Source organism: Bombus vosnesenskii, unplaced genomic scaffold (assembly GCF_011952255.1).
Source record: "Bombus vosnesenskii isolate JDL3184/JDL3185 unplaced genomic scaffold, Bvos_JDL3184-5_v1.1 scf7180000016279, whole genome shotgun sequence".
NCBI lineage: Eukaryota > Metazoa > Arthropoda > Insecta > Hymenoptera > Apidae > Bombus > Bombus vosnesenskii.
The window spans coordinates 417349-436411 of NW_022884348.1; the positions used below are offsets into that span (position 1 = coordinate 417349).

At 52.5% G+C, this 19063-nt stretch overlaps 1 protein-coding gene across 8 annotated transcripts; it reads right to left on the minus strand.

Annotated features, from left to right (window-relative positions):
* Positions 1 to 93: 93 nt before the first annotated feature.
* Positions 94 to 19029, minus strand: LOC117242829 (serine/arginine repetitive matrix protein 2). 8 transcript variants are annotated; one of them, XM_033509805.1, is made up of 14 exons: positions 18769 to 19028; positions 14841 to 14954; positions 14461 to 14660; positions 13910 to 14380; positions 13312 to 13828; positions 12065 to 13238; positions 11624 to 11989; positions 11159 to 11544; positions 10754 to 11050; positions 10589 to 10624; positions 9968 to 10137; positions 2032 to 5845; positions 1594 to 1917; positions 94 to 1508 (listed from the first exon to the last, which is right to left on the minus strand). In XM_033509805.1, exons 2-14 carry the CDS (start codon positions 14936 to 14938, stop codon positions 1421 to 1423), a joined length of 7941 nt encoding a protein of 2646 aa, XP_033365696.1. In that variant the 5' UTR covers positions 14939 to 14954; positions 18769 to 19028; the 3' UTR covers positions 94 to 1420. The 8 variants fall into 8 exon arrangements, with proteins under 8 accessions (XP_033365696.1, XP_033365692.1, XP_033365697.1 ...); XM_033509801.1 differs by having other exon boundaries at positions 1594 to 5845; positions 18774 to 19029; XM_033509806.1 differs by having other exon boundaries at positions 1594 to 5845; positions 12188 to 13238.
* Between the last annotated feature and the right edge of the window lie 34 nt (positions 19030 to 19063).

The following is a 19063-nucleotide window of genomic DNA, read 5'->3' on the forward strand; positions in this document are numbered from 1 at the left end:
CGCTACTGGAATTTTCGTACGCGGAAAATTGGTCGGCGAAACGGCGCGTGAGAAAAACAAACGAACGGACAAACGAACAATGAAACATCGGAGTTTAACAATGAGCAGGCGAACGATGCTCGTTCGAATAGCATGGTTTATTTTAAAATACGAGTAGAAAACGCATACATAAGAAGCGGAAGACCGTGGCTAGTCAGTCAGAGATTCGCAGCGAATACCTGCAACCTGTTTTGAAGGGATCTCGGAGAGACACGGCCAAGATAAAACTTGCTCCGCGAGAATATAGAGGGGAGACGCGAAACGCTGCTCGAGACGCGTTTCGGCACAACGAATCCCGTTAAATCGTCAAGGAAAATGCGAAAACGTTGCGCGTGACGAAGCAACTCGATCGTTACTCTCATCGTACAGCGTTCGCGTTTTCGCGACAGTCCCGGTAGCCAGAGTATATCTAGCCGTTCCAACAGCTACGTATCTCGCGTCAGCCTTAAGCTTTCACTTAACTTACAATTTTATAAATACTGCAGCGAAAACCGCTCGTAACGACATACACGCGTTTCGAGGAGATAACACCAAAAAGAAGAGAAAGGAGAAACTAGAGAAAAAGGAGAAAACGAATACGCGGTTCGTTGGATCATACGAACGTTGATACTGCGTACGCGCGTCGAGTTTCTCGAAAAAGATACAATTCACGTGGCAACAACATCTTCAAGGCACACTTTTATATAATATAGTCGTAGAAATAAAAGCGACGACGACGATGATGTAACGATAACGATAACGATAACGATAACAACGACGATAGCTATGGTCATTGTGACGATGGCGATGGCGATAATAACGACGATGGTAACAGCGATGGAGAGCAACTGTCGCAATGTCGCATTTTAAGATTTATTAAGTAAAGAAGAGAGAAAAACGCGAAGTCGGGAGAATGGACGAGACATTTGCTACGACGAATATGGACCGAGCGTCGGACGTAACGATCGTAACGTAACGTCGACGAAAACAGCGGGCAGGCGAAGAAATACGTTTCGTCGGTTTCGAGGGAGGACGAGACGGGGTGGTTTTAGGCCGTTGGATCGTTTCGTAACGAAGACGAGACGAGACAAGCGTTCGGTACGGTCGGGCAATCGCCATTGCACTCGAAATCCTACGTCGATTAAATAAATAGACTAGAACGAGGTGGTATCGAGATGGTGGGAGAAATACGATGTCTTGCGTCTGCAACGCGGAATAAGAGAGTATTTTCTAAAACGAACTGTCGCAATGACTTGGATACGCGTACACCGTAACGCACGTTACCGACTCTTGGGCGAGAAACGTGGACGATAACGCTGGAATCGATGCGTGCAACGAGCAAAAGTAGCGGGACGTTGGGCGAGCGCGTAAAGCGTCGTCGCGCGAATCGGCGAAAACGAGATTAACTGTGGTCGTTGGCGCAACGGCTCGTCGTATCGGCGGACGTGGAAAGCGAATGTTTCGTCTGGGTCGTACGTTCGCCTTTGCTCCTGGAAAATCAAAGGAAACGCGATATTACAACCGTCGATGAACTAAGGAGGAAGAGGAGGAGGAGGAGGAGAGACGAGCGATTACCTCCTCTGTTCCGTGGATCGTTCGTCGCAGGAAGCGGCTGAAGCCGGATCGGTATCTTCGTACAGCTCCAGCGTTCTCGCGTTCTCCGTGCAAGTTTTCCGTTTCGCAGCGTTTGCGCGTACATCCGAATTTCCGTTGTAGTAGCCGTTCTCGCACCTAGTCGGATACTCGCTGCACGTCGGCGACCTCCTAGACGGCGAGTAGTCCGCGGTGCTCGGAGATAGCAACTCCTCGTAGTACTGGACGGTTTTCGGTTCGGCAAGTCCGATCGCGTACTTTCTCGGCAGAGAGGAGTAGCCGAGGCTGACAGAGTCGTTGGACAAGCTGCAAGCAGAAGGTCTGTACACGGTGGTTAGATCCGGATCCGCGGTAAAGTCGGCACTGTGATATCTCGATCTGGAGGCGTCGAACAGGTCGAAGGTCGGCGACCTGAGATACCTTCTGAGAGGATCGTAGGACGAGGAGAGTACGACCGGGTGCTCGGTCGGCGACTTGAGGTCGGTGACGTAGCCGGTGTCGGAGTAGCGAGCGGCTCGGTCGAGCGATCGATTACGGCGATCTATCGTCGCGATACCATCCTCGCTGTAGAAACCGTACCTTTTGTCCGTGGCGTACCTGTTGCCGCTGCTGCTGCTGCCGCCGCCGCCGCTGCCACCTGTCTTCGAGGTGACCGCGGAAGCGAGTCCGGCATATCCGGTCGCGTATCTACCGCGATCACGGTGCTCGCGGTGTCCGCTGAAGCTGAATTTTCTCGGCAGCGTCGCGCTGCCGGGCAAAGCGACGCCCGGCGGCGGAGCCGTCAACGACGGTCTTCGTCTGTCGTTGAACCGCGAGTAGAAGCTCCGTCTGCGTATTCGATCGATCACCGATTCCGAATTGTCGGAGTTGTCGTTTCTGGCGTACAACGAATGGGACGGAGACGTGGGCGAGTGCAAGTCCGGTCGCGCGTGGCTCAATTCCGCCGAGCTGATCGACCACGAATCGAAGCTCTCGGGATCGTCGATCGGCGAGAGAACGTCGTTGGGATAATCGGCGCCGGTGACGGCGGTAGTCGCGCTCGTTATCGGCCGGTCGTTCTCCGTCGAAACCTGCGATGGAATCGCGCTCGACTTCCTCTCTTCCGGGGGACCTTGCGCCGCGTTCACCGCCGATTCCGCGTGGCTCTCGATGATCTTGGCGCACTCGGTCACCTCTCTCTTCAGTTCGGCAACGTCTCTCGCGCGCAACGGCTTGTCGACGATTACCTTGTTGCCGGTGATGCTGGCGCGATGCGTCACCTTCGACAGACATTCCATCAGCTTGCCGGGGAGATCTTGGTTCGTCGTCGTCGACGACGGGGAATCGGATTTCGGCGAATCTCTCTTGGGCGTAGCGTTCCTGAACGAGTGTTGAGGTATCTTGGACAGATCGAGCTTCAGATTGTTCCTGTTCGGTCGTTGAGTCTCCCGCTGAATTTTCGCCGGTTCGTCGTCGTTGTTGGTTTCCGTCTCGACCGTCTCCTCCTCGGAATGATCGTTGGCAGCTCTTTCCTCGCTCTTGTCCCCCGATTCCGTCCCAAGTCCGTTTTCTTCCGCGTTGCCGGCCTTCGCGCTAGCGGCCGCCACTTTTGTCTCCACCGAACTCTTGTCGCAGATACCGGCCACCTTTTTCTTCGTTCGAGGTTTCGCGGACTTCTCCTTTCCATCCGACATTTTATCCGCGTCGCCGGATTTGTCGTTGGATTTGTCGATGGATTTGTCGCCGGTCCCACCGCCGGAGACCGTCGATTTCTTCACCACCTTCTTCGCCACTCGTACTATTCTCTTCTTCTTTACGCCGTCCGAATCGTTGCTTTCCGACGTTTCGCACGTCTTTTTCGTCGGTTTTCCCGTCTTCTTCTCCGCGTTCTCGGATCTGCTCGGTTCCGTGGACGAGGCGCCGTTCTCCAGCGAACACCGATTCGCTCGTTTGTTACCTCTGTTGCCCGCGATCGCCACGGATCTCTTTTCCGTCGACCTTTTCTCGTCGTCGTTCGGTTTTTCGCGTCTCGTATCCGTCGATCCTTGGTCCGCGTCTCGGTTCCAGTTACCACTACCACCTCTCTCCCCGGCCGATTCTTTCTCGCGTGACGCGCTCCTCTCTTTCGCGGTCGACGGTGTTCCGTCCTGCTTCGGTCCCTCCTTCGACGAGAATCGCCTCGAAGATTCGCACGAGGAGACGCGTTTTTCCGGCTTGTCGGATTTGTTCGTCTCGCCGATCTTCTTCGTGGATTTGGCGTCGGCGTTGGCCACCAGCTTGGTCGGTATCTTGCTACCGACGGTAGGAGCGACGGTGGTCGCATCCTCGACGGACGTAAGATCCGCGAGCACCTTCGGCGGGCTCTTCTTCAGCTTACCGAGGATCGTGGTCTGTGATCGCGCGCCGTTCGCCAGCTGTTTCGGATCCACGGTCTTGAACAAACCGAGCACGGAAGAGACTCTGCTCTTCGGGGAGTTTCGCTTCGGGTTTTTCGGCCGCGAGAGATCCTCGACGCTGCTGCTCGCTCTTTCGAGGGTAACGCGTTCGTTCGAGCCCGAGGATAGACGACGGTCGACCGGAGGCGCGGATCGCTCCCGCGACGCTTCGTTGCCGATCGTTCGCTCGTCGCTCGCTGTCGATTTCACCGTCGTCTTCTCTCGGCCGGACGCGCGCTGTTCGTCGTTGCACCGAAGACTCTCGAGCTTCTTCTCCAACGAGTGCAGAAATCCGTTTCGCGAACCCTCGACCGACTCTGTCGTTTCCGTCGCGGTTTCCCTTTCCCGCGAGCATCGATCCCTTCTCCGAGAATTGATCTCGTTCTTCAGCTCCTTCTCGCGTTTCTTCTCCGTCTCGACGCTGCCCTCTCGGCTCGTTGTCGTTGGCACGGTGGTTTTCGACACCGCTGCCGCGTCCCTGTTCTCGCTTTTCCGCTTGATGAACCGAGACTTGCGACGTTCGTTCTCCGCCGCCTTCTGCGCTTCCTTCTCTTTCGCGTAACGACTCTCCTCTCTGGGCGTGTCGAAAAAGTCCGGCCGTAGGAATCGCGATATCCGGCGTTGCTTCGACTTTTGCGGCTTCTCTTTCTCCTTCTCCGCGTCCGTTTCCTTCTCCTTGTCCCTGGTCGGCTCGTTCTCCGATCGGCCAGCGGCGCTCTTGAAAAATTTGCTCAGCAGCGACCTTTCCGGGACGAGGGTTCGCGCCACGAGATTCGCCACGTCCTGCGAATCCGCCAACGATTTTCGCCGGTCGACGGCCGCGCTCGGCTCTCTGGTCAACGAGCCGGATCGCAGCCTCAAGCTGGGGATACAGGTTCGCCGTTTCGAGGTCGCCGCGGCTCCGGTCGTTTCCGCCATCGAGATCAACGATCGTTTCTCGCATTTGTCCGCGTCTCGGTAGCTGGAGGTTAGATTTACGCCGCCGGCAGAGCCCAAGTTCTTCAGTTTCGACTCCCTGATCAAGTTCTCCGCGGCTAACAACCTGTTCTCCAAGTTACTCGACGTGGGATCCGTCTTGTACGCCGGCTTGTAGTCGACCGCGTTGTTGGCGCGAGACTCGGTCGGCGAAGCGTCGTCGTCCAACGGGTTCGTGTTGGAGTCGCAGGCCGAGGTCGACGCGTACTCCGAGATCGAGCCGCTTCTATCGCCGGCGAACGCGTCGTCCGACGTCTCTTCTTGAATCTTGTCCGTACGATACGAACGGAAGCTGTCCTTTCGCAGTCTGCCCGTGCTGGCTCGACCACCGCCGGTTTCGTTGTACCATCTGCCGAGATTGCCACGCGCCACCGTGTCCCTGGGGAACGTGGAGAAGAAGGAGGAACGACCGTGCAGATGCCGATGATCCGCGAGATCGTCCTCGTCGTCGAAGAGACCGGCGACGGTCCGACGAGGCGAGGCGAGCGAACCGGTCGCCGATTCCAGTAGGCTGTTGGTTCTCCTGATGGCCCGTCGATCGCTCGCCGACCGGTGCTTGTACTCGGACTGGTCGGAAACGGTGGAAACGGATCGGTCGACCGCCGCCGTCGCCGCCGACGACGACGACGACGCCGCCGCCGCGTCGGACGCGTCTCTCTCGGCCGAACGGGCCCGGCCTTCGCGCGAAACGGACGGCGATCTCGTCAACGATCGTCTGGTTTGCTCGATCAACGTTCTGCCCAATCGTCTGGTCAAGCTCGGCGTGAAGCTTTGCTCTAACGATTCCTGCGTCTCTTTTTTCGTTCGCGTTGCTTCCGCTTCTACGTCTTCGCGTGCTACTTTATCTGAAAAACAAACCTCCGGATGACATGTGTTCTCGGGCCAATCGTCCAAAGTTTCGCCGTTGTCTTTTTGCGGGAGGCGGACAAAATACTCCGACTTTCTCCATATTTACACTCCTTTATTTCTACATACATGAAATGTTCTTCTTCCGTCTCTTATAAAATTTCTCGAAAAATTAATAAATAAATGTTAACCGATGAAAGAAAGAAAGATAGCGAGAGAGAAACGGCTCTAAGGCCACTGAACCGAACGATGAACGAGTTTGCCCGCGCGCAGCGTATCGTAACGCGATAGAGAGAGAGAGAGAGAGAGAGAGAGAGAGAGAGTGGAAGGAGAGGAAAAGAAGAAAAAAAGAAGAGGAAGAAAAAGAAACGAACAACCCGGTTCTTCGATCCGGTTGTTTCGATCCAACGTTACGTGGAAGGTGTCCGGAGAACGATCGTGTCTCTCTGTACCGTGTTGTGTCGTCGCGGGAAACGAAATTTAAACGGAAATAAAGAAGAAGAACAGAGAGAAGATGGGAAGAAAGGAGGCGAAAGGACCTGGAAAACGATACGAAACGTACGGACGAAACGAACGAATCGAGGGGACGGACTGATACCGAACGCGCCGCTAAACGGGCAAAGGCGTCGATAGTTCGATGTCTGGCACTTTCGGGGTTTGTACAGTGTAATCGGTACCGGTGTAACGATACCATCCCCCTTTCCAAAATGTACATCGACGAGGATGTACGGGCACGTACCACACGCACACGCGCACGTTCACACGTATACACGCGCCATGCACACGCCGATGTGTATATATATCTATATATATATAGATACATAAATACATACATACATACATACATACATACATATATGCATACGTACATAGGTACGTACGTGACATACGTTTCCAAATATATCGACACGAGAAATTGTCAAGAGTAAACTCGTATACTCGCCGAACGACGACATGCGGCATACGAAGCTTTCTATGTGCGTACGGACACTAGGTTGTAGGATTTTAGTGGGTTCGAAGAAATCAGAACGGTATTTGGAGAGCGCGACGGTTGGCTCTGCGAATCCATCGCGAATCCATTGGAAGCTGACCGGTTGGCGCGACCGGCGTTAAACGGCGACTTGAACGTTAAAGCGACTCGCGCGGGATTCGCAAGATCAACCATTCGGCGGTCGAGTAACATCGAAATAAATACGTACGTCGTGTCGAGTGACGAAAATGAGAACGCGTGAAATGTGTAAACTCAAGTCGAGGGTAATGCAGAGTGTACGGTATTAAATACGATACGATAGCGTTATCAAAGCATGCTGAGAACAATGTAAAAGTAATAAAACGTTGTTATTTAAACTCTTAAAAACACAACAAATATCAGCCATCTCAAACAGGGGTTAGCTCCTTTCGCCTCGCGGTGTACAATTTTTCCAAGTATCTTTCCTCTTAGTAGCGTAAGTTTTCCACGATACACAGCGGATACGTGGTCTCGGGGATCGATCGATCCATCGCGCCGGTGTTCGCGCATCGTGACAGCGAGACGATGGCGCGTTTCTTGAAAAAGCGCGATCACCCGGTCGATGGATCGAATCGTCCGTCTGGCGATCTGGCGGAAATCCGCGCGAGATCGCTTGCGCGTCTTCTCGTTCGGCAGCGTGCGTGCTCGATCGACGCGAGATCTTGCTTCTCCGCGGGTCGGCTTTCGTTTGTCAGGCGGCGCGCGAGACGAACGCGACCGCGGTCGAGCTACGACGAGTGGAGCGCGCGACGGTGACCGGCGTGATATCGCAACTTTGATGTTCGGTAGGTGTGCAGAGTTTGGCCGAGTGTCGCGCGAACATCGGAACGTCGGCCGCACGTCGCTCGGACGATCGCGAACATCCGCGCGATCGATCGTGCGGCAACAGAGCGACGAGGTGACGTTCGTCGGATAAAAGTGTGCTGGCATAGTACCTAACTTGCTTTGCCTACTGGGGATTAGCATCCGCCCGCCTACGTAGAGTCACTCGCACGGTCGCTGCAACAACCGTGAGAAAAAAACCGTCAATTACACCTATTTAGACAAAACGATTCTACCGTGATTTTCCAGTGTATATTTTCGATGATCGGTCGCACCATCGGCACGGTTCGTTCGTTGCCCGATCGACGAAAGAACGATGCCACCTTTCCACCATCTTTGCCGTTTAATCGCGCGAGAATTACGCCGGTCGCGTGGAAAATGCACAATTAGGCGTTAAGCCGTTAGGTCGAGTTTCCGTCTTGCGAAACTCGTCGCTTCGTCGAACCGCGCGATCCAACCACCGCCCGTATAAACGAGAAAGAGTTTCAGCTTCCGGCCGACGTCGTTTCGCGCGGAACGAACTCTCGTTGGCGATGGTTTGGAAAGATCGGTTGCTCGAGCGATCTCGTCGGTTCTGGCATCCTCGTTGTTTTCGTTTTACGGCCAACTTTGCTTTTCTTCGATTTTCTTTTTCGATTCAACGACCGTGACGTTACGGAACGTATGCGATTACGAACGTGGTACGTGGAAGAAGAAAGCGAAAGAACGTGCGGCCGATTCGCGCGTTACGGATCGCGAGCTTTCGTCGATCGAGAACGAAGCAATCGTGGTGGACGGTGCGCGTATACCGAAAATATCAACTCTGGAATATCTGCTCCGATCGCTGATTGAAGAGTCGACGATAGACTGAAGATGCGAAGTAGATGCGTAAATTTTCATCAAAGATGGATTTTATCTTGGAGAGTAATAGAACTGAATTTCCTCGTGTATTCGTGTATATATGGATAACGTGTGCAATCATGCTTTATAAAAAGTAAACTTTAGCGTGACACTGAATAAATTAAAGAAGAAGAGTGAATTGCGGCTGCTCGTGTTAATGGGATAGTACGTAAATCAACAACATTGCAACTCGCTACTACTGCGTGTGTATTACGGGCTTCTATATGTTAGGCAAAGTACGGCGAGTCACGTCTGTGAGTAATTTTAATGCTCAAACTCGTTCGAACGCGAGCGCAAATTAATCGTTCGATGGTTGATCGCGTAGCGCGTACCTATCGCGCGGAAAAAATGAAGAAAAAGAGTGTGAGAAGAAGAAGAAGAAGAAGAAGAAGAAGAGGACAGAAAAACGGAACAACAGGCAGGTACCGTTCGCAAAGAACACGGTGCAGACATGCGCTTAGAAAACTGTATCTCGTTCGCGCGCTTGTACTTTGCGCAACGAAGAAGCCGGCGTGAGCCGCCACCGAAAAAAAGCCGGTGCTCTCTCGTGCAAAATTCAAAAGGAGACGCCCGAGTACCGGTTACGTTTCGATCGGCCGAGCCGTCTCGGCTCGATTTCGCTATACGCGTCGCAAATCACTGAAACGTTTACCCACCTGTGCCAAACACGAACCATGTATCTTTATATATTTCTAAACGAGGTTAGTATCAAATGTTGCAAAAAACATGGTCAGGCAAGAACAACGGAAAAGAGATACTCGGCGGAGCAAGAGAGACGAAAAGAGAAAAGAAAATGAAAAAGAAACGGCAAGGGGAGGAGAGATGGACGATCGACGGAGAAAGTGGCTTGTAGAGAGAAAGAGGATCGGCGAAGGGGATGGGAGCAGGGGGAGGGCGGGGGTGATCGGCAAAAATAAAGAAAAAGATACGCTCTGTCTATCAACGACTCGACAACAGCTATAGGTGGTACCAGAAAATGCATACCGAGTAAACGCATTCGGCATTTTCTCGTACGGCTTGTGACTTCAACCAGTGACAAAATATATCCTCGTTAAATATATCTTATTAGACAGGATCGCGGAACTAGGCGGAAGCTCGTTTCTCGCGAACCGACGATTCGCGTTGCAACGTCGCTTCCTCGCTTCCATCGGACGCGAAGTTACGAGAAAATTTTGACACTGGGTCGAATCTCGAGCCGCGTGAACCGTTTGCGATCCGGCGATCCATTCGACGATCCGTTCGACGATCGTTGCTTCCGTCGAAACTCGACGACGAGCAGCAAGCGGAACGTGGAACGCAGAGGGTTCACCCTCGTTGGATACGAACGATTCATTTCGCAGCACGATACGATTGTTTTTCTACGGTAAAGTTCGTAGAACGATCGTAGAATAATCGCTGCAGGTTCTCTTACCTCTTGGTAAAGTGTTACTGCCGACGTCGAATACCGTTTCCCTCGAAGGATTACCGTGCGATCCTGGACTGCTCGGAGTTCCTGGGTTCGACGTGTTCGCGCAATCTTTCCTCGAGAGTATGTCACCCTCTCGACCGAGCGAATGCCTGAACTGCGACTCCGACAACCGCCTAGGTGCCAAACAGATAAAACGTTTGCGTGATTTCCTATGGATTGCGAACGTTTGCTTTCACGCCCGTTCCATTGGTCGTTGGTCGAAGCTATTCTTCCGATCTCGTCGACGTAACGAAACGCGATCATTCGTTGGCTGGCTGTTGGAAACCGTCGAGATCCAACGAAACCGAAAAGTCGGCGTTTCGAAAGTGCAGCTCCAACGGCCGATCTTTCGTACCGACGACGAGTGCGGTATATATAAACGGTACAGCGTATAAGAAGCGTGAGAGGCAAAAGTCGTTCGGAATAACGTTGCGCGCGCGTTTCGAACGGCGAGGAGAACGGCCGTTGCTATTACAGCGAGCCGATACGTTCAACATAGAATACTCGTGATATATTTTGCGCTACCTTCTAAAATAATCGGCATAGACTACATTGTTCTAAAGTTGTTGTAACAATTGGACTCACGTAGTCACGGTCCTCGTTTCGACATACGTCTGGTAGCTTGCACAAACAAGCGTCAAACCGGTCAAAGCGTTGTCATTAGGTATCCTCGATTCGTTTCAGCAATCTCGCGCGAGAAAGAGAGAAAGACAGATGGTAAGGAATGGCTAAACGGCATCGATGAATTACCTCGACAGTGGTTTGTTTAGACCCCACAACGCTTGCGAGGAATTGGATCCTAATCTTCCGAACAGGCGGGAACTTGGGAAGCCGGTGGTACGATTGTCGTCCACGTTCAATCTCTGTGTCAAGCTTCGCACTCTGGACAGCAGAGTGGAGAATAGATTCTCGGCGGTTAACAGTTCGAATCCATCGTCGTCGTCGTCCTCGCCGGAGGACAAGCTGTCCACGTGTTCCGGTGGCTGTCTCGATGGCCGGGAGCTTCTCAATCGATGCATGTGTCGTTGCAACAGATCCTCGCTGTCCCTGCGAGCGTCGAAAACGCGATATATCGTCGAGAGTCCTCGCTATCGATCGGACACGCTCGAACGCGCGTCGAAAGCAGCACGAGTCAAAGCGAAGAGAAAGCCCTACCTGTGCAACGAAGAGAACGGCGATTCATCCTCGCTGGCATCCGACAACAGGGAGCTCATCCTCCTGGGTCTACCGAATCTGGAGCGGGGCACGTTGGCGCTAGACGGTGTGCCACCGGTTTTGCTCTCGGGCTCCACGCTACCGGATCTGGGGGTCACGTATCCGCCGCCTTCCACGGCGATGGGAATAATATATTCTCGGGGGCTCTTTCGGATCGGCTCGGGACCGACGGTCGATCCGAGAGCGCTGTCGGTATCCGAGTCTGCGGTCGACTGACGAGACAACGAGCCCGACCGCTGCGAAACCGATCTTTGAGGCATCGGTGGCGGCTTGGAAGGTGGAGGCGTGGTCGACGAATGTCGCGACTGCCGATGATCCGCTTCCATCTGTCATTGGAAAAAATCGTGTATCGAACGGATCAAGAACCGACGAATTAAACGTCGCTCGAGTTGCGGCGTTCGATACCTGAATCGGAATTATCCTCTCCTTCGGCGCACCGCTCCTCGGTCTGCTTTCCGGTTCCAAGCTGGAGCTTCGATTGGTCTGCGGTACCGCGGCTGCAACGGGAAACGCCACTTCCGACCGTTGCGTTCGCAGCTTCTGTGGCTGAAACGCGTCGATCTTGGCCTCGAGTTCGGATTTGAACGCGAACGGAGCTTGGACCTTGTAAGGTTTCGCGCTCGTCACGGAGATCTCGGCTTTGCTCGTCTTTCGTGGTCTGGGTAGAGTCGCGCTCTTCAGAGTGATTTCCATTTTGCTGGACATTTTCGGTTCTTCCGGTTCGTCGTCGTCGTTGTCGCCGTCGTCGTCGTCGAACGCTTCTGTCGAGATCTGAAACAATTCGGACAAATAAAAGCGCGTGCACGGTTAGAACGTTTTCGTTCGCCGATCTACCGCCGATCTTACCACCGTCGGTCTTACCGTCGCTCGTCCGTCCCCGACCGCTGTTTTCTCATCGAACGAGAAGTTGGTCTCGGTGGGTGTCGTGGTCAAGGATTGCGCGGTCGAACGCGAATCGTTCGTACTAACCGATATCTTCGACGCAAGTTTCTTCGGTTCTTGGCTGGAGGGCGAAACTGGCGGAGATCCGTTTATCCTCCTTTGCATAGGTGGTTTTCCAATCGCACCACTTATTATGTCGATAGCCCGTTTTTTCGCCTCTTCCTTCTTCTTCTCGTCTTCTTCGTTTTCCTCTGGCTGCTCCTGCTCCTCCCGTTCCTCGCGTTCGACTCGCGTCGGCTTCGACTTGTCGTTCGAATTTTCGTTCTTCTTCGTATCCGTCGTAGGAACGTCGATGATCATTTTGGACGCCACGCACTTCGTAGGCGGAGGCGCGCCGATGGAAGAGAGACTGGCCTTTCTCTCGAACACGCGTTTCGCCCCTCCGACGTTCACGCCCGGTATAAAGATCTTTTTAGGTTTCTCGTTTTCCACGGTCGACGCCATCTGATTGAACTTCTCCGCGGTCTCGAATATCTTGGAGCGTCTCCTTTCGAACGTCTTCGCGGCAGCGTCTCGCGGTTCGTTGGAAAGTTCCGAATCGAGAGAGAGCGCCTTTTCTTTCAGCTTCTTAAACTCTCGTTGAGTCGCCTCGAGGTTGATCGATTCCTCTTGACCGGCGGTCGACGACGTTCTCTCGAACCTCTCGTTTCCGGACAAAGTCTTCTCGTTCGACGGTTCGAAGACGGGTGTCGCGGAACACGCGATCGTTTGATCGAGCGCCATCTCCGAACGTTTCGTCATCGACGACGATTCGTCACGGTGTCCGTCGTCTAACGATTGCGCTTGGCGTTCGTCCGGCGAGCGCTCCTCGTCGTGATTAGCGACGGCGCGATCTTCCGACGAGATTCGCCGGGATTCGTCTACCGCGAGCGGTCGCTGTTCCGGCTCGTGAATCATCGGCGTTTTGCTTCTCTCCTTGCTCGGTGACCTCTCGCTACATTCTTTGATTAATTCTAGACAAGCTGCCGTAGATTCGATCTTGTTCAAGTCGACGGTCTTGCTGATAGGAACGGTTACCATTGGATCCACCTCCATAGCTTCCTCCGTGATCGAGTTTGGAATAGGCGCCGAGTGATGCCTGAAAGAGGGAAAGAGAGAGAGAGTTAAATGGGAAGGACGTTGACGCGACGTAGAGGCTTCGCGGCGATTACCTGGACGCGGATTTGTACGTTCTAGCCTCGGGTTCGTCCCGCTTCTCTTTCCTTCGAGATCGTTCCTTCCTCTTGGCATCGGCGGCAGCCGTTTCGTCCATCGACGGCGTTGTCTCCAATTTCCTTTTGGCGTCGCCACCGATCGGAGCAGTCCTCTGCTCCTCCTCGATTAGCTCTCTTCTTATCCGTCTATCGGAACCGCTCTGATCCAGTTCCATCAAGCTGCCGACCGAATGGCATCTGGTAGGTATCAGAGTTTCGGAAGACACGTTGTTCGGAACGTCCGCCGCGGCTGGCTGCTGATCCCCAACGACCAGTTTCTCCGCGCTCGCGGACTGTGGCACCAGAGAGAGCAGCAGATCCAACCGAACGGGAGTTTGAGCCGCCAAGTCCTCCGCAATGTCCAAGCAATTCTGCTCGTAACCTTCGTTCACCCACCAATGGGTGCAAATCCTTTCGATGTCGGCTCTTCTGGCGGGACAGACGGTCAGCATGTCTTTGATAAGAGGGGAGGCGGCTGGAAGAAACACGGGATTAGTGAAAACGCGTTGACGCTACTCGAGGACGGAGAAACAACGAGCTACGAGGCAACGCTTACGCGACGGTTTCTTAGGTTCGAAGTAGTCGGACTGCGAGATCTGTTTGACTAGTCGTTTGAAGTTGGACCCGTCGAAGGGCATGGCACCGTACACCAGAGTGTAGAGAAGAACGCCCAAGCTCCAGCAGTCGACTTCGGGGCCGTGATACGGCGTACCCTTGACGATTTCGGGACTGGCGTAGAGCGGACTGCCGCAGAACGTGTTCAACAGTCGTTGCTCGTCGAACACGTTCGACAGGCCAAAATCCGCGATTTTCGCGTTTCCAACCTGATCTAGCAATATGTTCTCCAGCTTCAAGTCCCGGTGACAGATTTTGTGCTTGTGACAGTAAAAAACCGCGGTGGCTATCTGTCGAAATATTCGTCGAGCCTCGTGTTCCGTCAGCACCTTGCGCTCGCTCAAGTAGTCGTAGAGTTCGCCACCGGCTGCGTACTCCATTACCAGCACCATCTTCTCTCTGTTCTCGAACACTGGAAAAACGCGATCCACGTCAGAGTTTCGATCTCTGGAAGAAACGAGACCGGACCGGACGAGACAGACGAGCCCGTACCTTCGTATATGTGAATAATGTTGGGATGTTGAACGCTCGACATTATCTGAATCTCCCTTCGTATCCTGATCAAGTCGGCTTCCGTTTCTATCTTGCATTTTTTGATAGTCTTTATCGCCACTTCTTGCCCGGTTTCCTTGTTGATTCCCAATTGAACTTTACCATAAGTACCTTGACCGAGCTTCTTGATGATGTCGAACCTGTGAGCAAGAGAAACGGAATACGGATTGATTCGCGTGCTCGTGATGTCCGCCACGCGACTACATACTACTATCTTATCGTCTCGCGTTATGTACGTTGCAGCAAGTATTTAGCGAACACGCGAATCTTACTGCCCCCTCCCCCAATCGTCTAGAATCCCGGTCCTCTCCGCTTCATACCTCTGCTTCAATTTCCGTTTGTGATTGTGAAGTCGCACCCCGCCCGTGCTCTCCATTCCTCCCATTATGTTGTGTATACTCGCCTCGCCCACCACCATTTTTTCTTATTCTTATCTGAAAACAAAGCGAGTACCGGTGTAATATCGAGTACAACAGGCTTTTAAGGTTTAAAGAGGAGGAGGAGGAGGTGGTGGTGGCGGTGGTGGCGGTGGTGGCGAAGGTGGTGGTTCATTTCATCAACCGTTTCCGTCGATGCTCGTTTGGTAAGAAAATTCTAGGATATCGAGTGTCCGCGTCGAAAAAACGGTTGGAACGGTGTTGTATTCGCGGTGCGAGACGCACACGATGGATCGGCAACGAGGTCGTGTTCAACCGGACTAGAAAGAGATGGGCAGGGTGGGAGGAGAGAGATAGGATTTTTTTCGAAAGATGACTCGTTGTTAGGGTCGACCTCCAAGCTGGAGGTTCGAAGCGGAGGCTGAATGCCCGCGGTCTCGCGATCGAGGATAACGGCAAAGAGGCAGAGTACGATTATCGGATTTACGGTGAAACCGAGAAGGAAGGACAGACGGACAAAATGCGGTGAGTTTATTTTCGGTTGCGAGACGCCGGCGTGCGTCTCTCCCGCCGATCAACGGCTCTAGCGACGACGCTTACCCCCCCGACGACGCACGCTCGTTTCCTGTCTGCGCTGTGCGCGCTGCCAACCGTATTCCATCGAATCCAGTCGAATCGAATCGACATACGATTTCATCGAAACGAAATCTCGTTGTTTCTTCCGACAGCGCAAGTTCGTTTCTTTTCCTCCCTCCGTTGTCTCCGACGACCGGCTACACGGTCGGAGAAAGACAGCGAAAGCGAAAGCGAAAGCGACGCGCAGGTATCTCCGCATCGTCCACGACAGATTACGGATAGCAAGTAGAATGTTTCGCGATTCGAGGACGAAGGAAGGAGAACGACGATCGCGAACGAAACGAAAGCGAAAAGCTTGGCTGGACCGCGCCTGCGATCCACACTCTTGGCCTCCGTTTCCGAGCGAGTTACGCTTCGCTTCGCTTTGCCTGGCTACCTCGGTGAGTAACCTCGATCCGTGTACCTCCGTGTCTTTCCTTGCCCGAAAAGCGTACGAATATTTCTCGAGGCCCACCTTGACTTCCTCGCGGCGAGCTCGTTTGGCTGATCGTCACGCAGAAGCCACGCCAACACGCGTGCCAAACGAGAAGCAGCGTAGCTTTTCACGGAAACGACCCGACCGCTCTTTCGCTTTCCGTCTCTTTTCACCGTCGGATCGTCGAGCCCGACTCCGCGATTCGCACTCCGTCGGCAATCGCATTATCCGCGTTAATTGCGAACGACGGAAATCAAATTTTGCGAATCGGTGAATTTCTTCGGCAGCCGATACACTGACCAAAGGACCGTGTACCAAAGGATTATACGGACGTAAATAACGAAAGAAGTAAAACAAAGGACGCGAGGATCGAATCGTCGAAGAATCGTGGCGGGTCGGAACGGAACACGTGCCCGTAGAAAATCGCAGGCGAGCTCGCGCGCTCACGCGTAGTCTTTCTCGTTCTCGATATTCGATCGTGGTGCGTTTCGATATTTTTAGCGGGCACGTAGACCCGCCGCGTGGGCAGACCAGCTTCAGGGCTGATGTCCTAATGACTTCCATTTCCCCTTTTTCTCTCTTTCTGCGCTTCCTGGCCGAATCGGTGGTCGATCGGCGACGTTTTTCGATCGAACGAGAGCAGAGTTCGCGAAACGGAGTTCGCGACGACGGAAAACACGGCCGGAGATCGCGATCGATTCGACGATCGGATCGCGCGACACGAACGAGCGTTCGTCGCTGTGCGATTTCGATGCAGCGCTAGTAGGAACGATGTAGCCAGGTCATGATAATTTTTACCTCTTATTTATAGACCGAGTCTAAAATATCTTCTGTCAACGCGCGAAGTCTGAAAGAACGCGAGATAAATTCGACCGAGCAATTAGAAATAAACGCGCGCGGCCGATCGCACAGCCGATTCGCGCGGCTTCGCGCTGTCGTATCTTCCAAATCCGACTCGCTCTCTTCTCCTTTTTTCCTTCTTTCTTCGCTCTCCTTCTCTCCTCCTTGCCAAGCGGTCTACTTCTCGCTTTTCGGCGAAATTTTTCAAGTCGGCAAACCTGCTAAAGCGGAACTATTCGCGCGAACCAGAGGGTCGACGCGCGAAGGCGCCGTTTGGCAACGATCGGTCGAAAAATTTGCCAACTTTGATTTTCTTCCCGCGACCTCGAAACGTCGACGATAAACCGTACGAGCACGCGCGCCTCCTTCTAGTTCCTTGTTACGTCTCTCTTCCGATCCTATCTATCGCCTCTTTCATCTATTTCAAATCGGTGCTACGGATTACGAATCTTCGTGCACCGCTGCGCCTCTTCCATCTCGTTCTCGTCTCTTCGGGCTACTCGTCGCCTCTCTCCCCGCTCCTCTCTGCTCTTTTTCCCCAAACTTTCGAAATTTCGAACGCGATCCGCCACAGTTTCGAATCCGTTGCAAACGCGTTAGCCGTTATACGCTCGTTTTCCCGATATCGTTTCACCGTTAACAGCCGTTCGCGCTCGCTTTCAGTTCGTCGACACTCGCAACGAACGACCATAGAGAAAGCAGCGCGAAAGTGCTTCTCGAAACTGTTCGATATACGTAGAATGTTTATCGGGCCAGAGGATGTCGTTCGAACGTGACGTCATCCGGTGGCTTGTATGGCATCTCGTGATTCACGTATTATTATTAAAACCCTTATTATTCCATCGCGCGACTCGCATTGCATATATGAATGAATCTCTGTACGTTGGTCGTGGGTGATTGTACGCGTGGATCGCAATTTCTCGCGACAAAAGTTTGAGTCACCAAGAATTAATAGACTACTCGGTGAATTTCATTCGCGACCATCTGGATCTATGCTATTTCTGCCCCCGTAAATCTTTCGTGGTATTACGTTAAAGCCGTATTAACGAGGAAAAAAAAATTAACAAGAGAAGAAAGAAAGAAAGAAAGAAAGAAAGAAAGAAAGAAAAAGAGGGCAGAGCCGATGTAGGGAAACGACAAAGCGTCGATAGACAACGTTCGAAGGAACGTCGAATAAAACGTCGCGAGAAGACAGAGTTACTGTATGTTCTCCGACAAATTGCTAAGGTCAGGATCGAAATCGAATTCCGCGAGTCCGAGTGTATACGGTGAAACTCGATGTAAATATTGTCGGTAAGAACGGGACAGTAATAGGCGATAGAATGGGTAAATTCATTTCCCGATGCGGGTAATAAGACGTATCGATTGACGCGAGAATCGTTCTATCAATTGGGTTAAATAAAATGTATGTCACTGTGTGCGTACATGTATTTGTGCATCGTATGCAACTAAAGCGCGTAGCGCGGTATGTAGGTTCCTGCCGATAAAAATAGCATTCTGATATTTCGAAGAGTTCTTTAGGAACATCCGTTAATTATTTCGATCGTTATCGTTCGCTATATAAACGTAAAAGGAAACACCGAGTGGACGTCATTCCGAGATAATACAGTAATGAAAACGAGAGTGACGTCGACGTCGTGTACGACGATCACGACCACAACCGCGACCACGACCACGATCACGATCACGGCGACGACCACGACGACGACCACGATGACGACCACCACGACGACCTCGATGACGACCACGACGACCACGTAGAGGAGGACAACGACGATGACAACGGGCTTTCCTTCTTCGTTATTGAGTAATCGAAAACGCCCACGATAGAAAATCGACGCTCGTTCGTAACGTTTCTTTATTCAGGATTAATCGGGATAGACGTTCCTTCTTCACACTCATATTCGTCGATGGAACGAACGAACGCTCTGAATGAGAATCGACACTCGGGTAGAGTCTAAAAATAGCGAGAATTTGTACCTTACAGTGAACTCTGGAGCCAAATTATCCTCTTTTGCGGCTGCTTTACGCTCCCGGGGAACTATACGAAAGTTACACTATTTACACTGTTATTATCGTCTTTGCGGTGACTCCGATCACTAAGTCTCTACGACTTTTGAATTTTTCTGAGAGATCGTACACGTTCCTCGTTTCCATTTCATTTTACCAGACATTTTTCGCGTGACGATATCGCACACAGTTCATGCGCTGCCACCATCTTTATTTACTAATTTTGGACTTGAACACTGAGAACAGGGAATGGATAGATTATAGT

Coding starts and splice junctions, on each gene's coding strand:
- LOC117242829 (XM_033509801.1), bottom strand. CDS start 14,938: ATGGTGGTGGGCGAGGCGAGTATACACAACATAATGGGAGGAATGGAG. Junction 14,381..14,460: donor CATTATTCACATATACGAAG/GTACGGGCTCGT, acceptor GCGTTTTTCCAG/TGTTCGAGAACAGAGAGAAG. Junction 5,846..9,967: donor CAGTAACACTTTACCAAGAG/GTAAGAGAACCT, acceptor TTTGTTTTTCAG/ATAAAGTAGCACGCGAAGAC.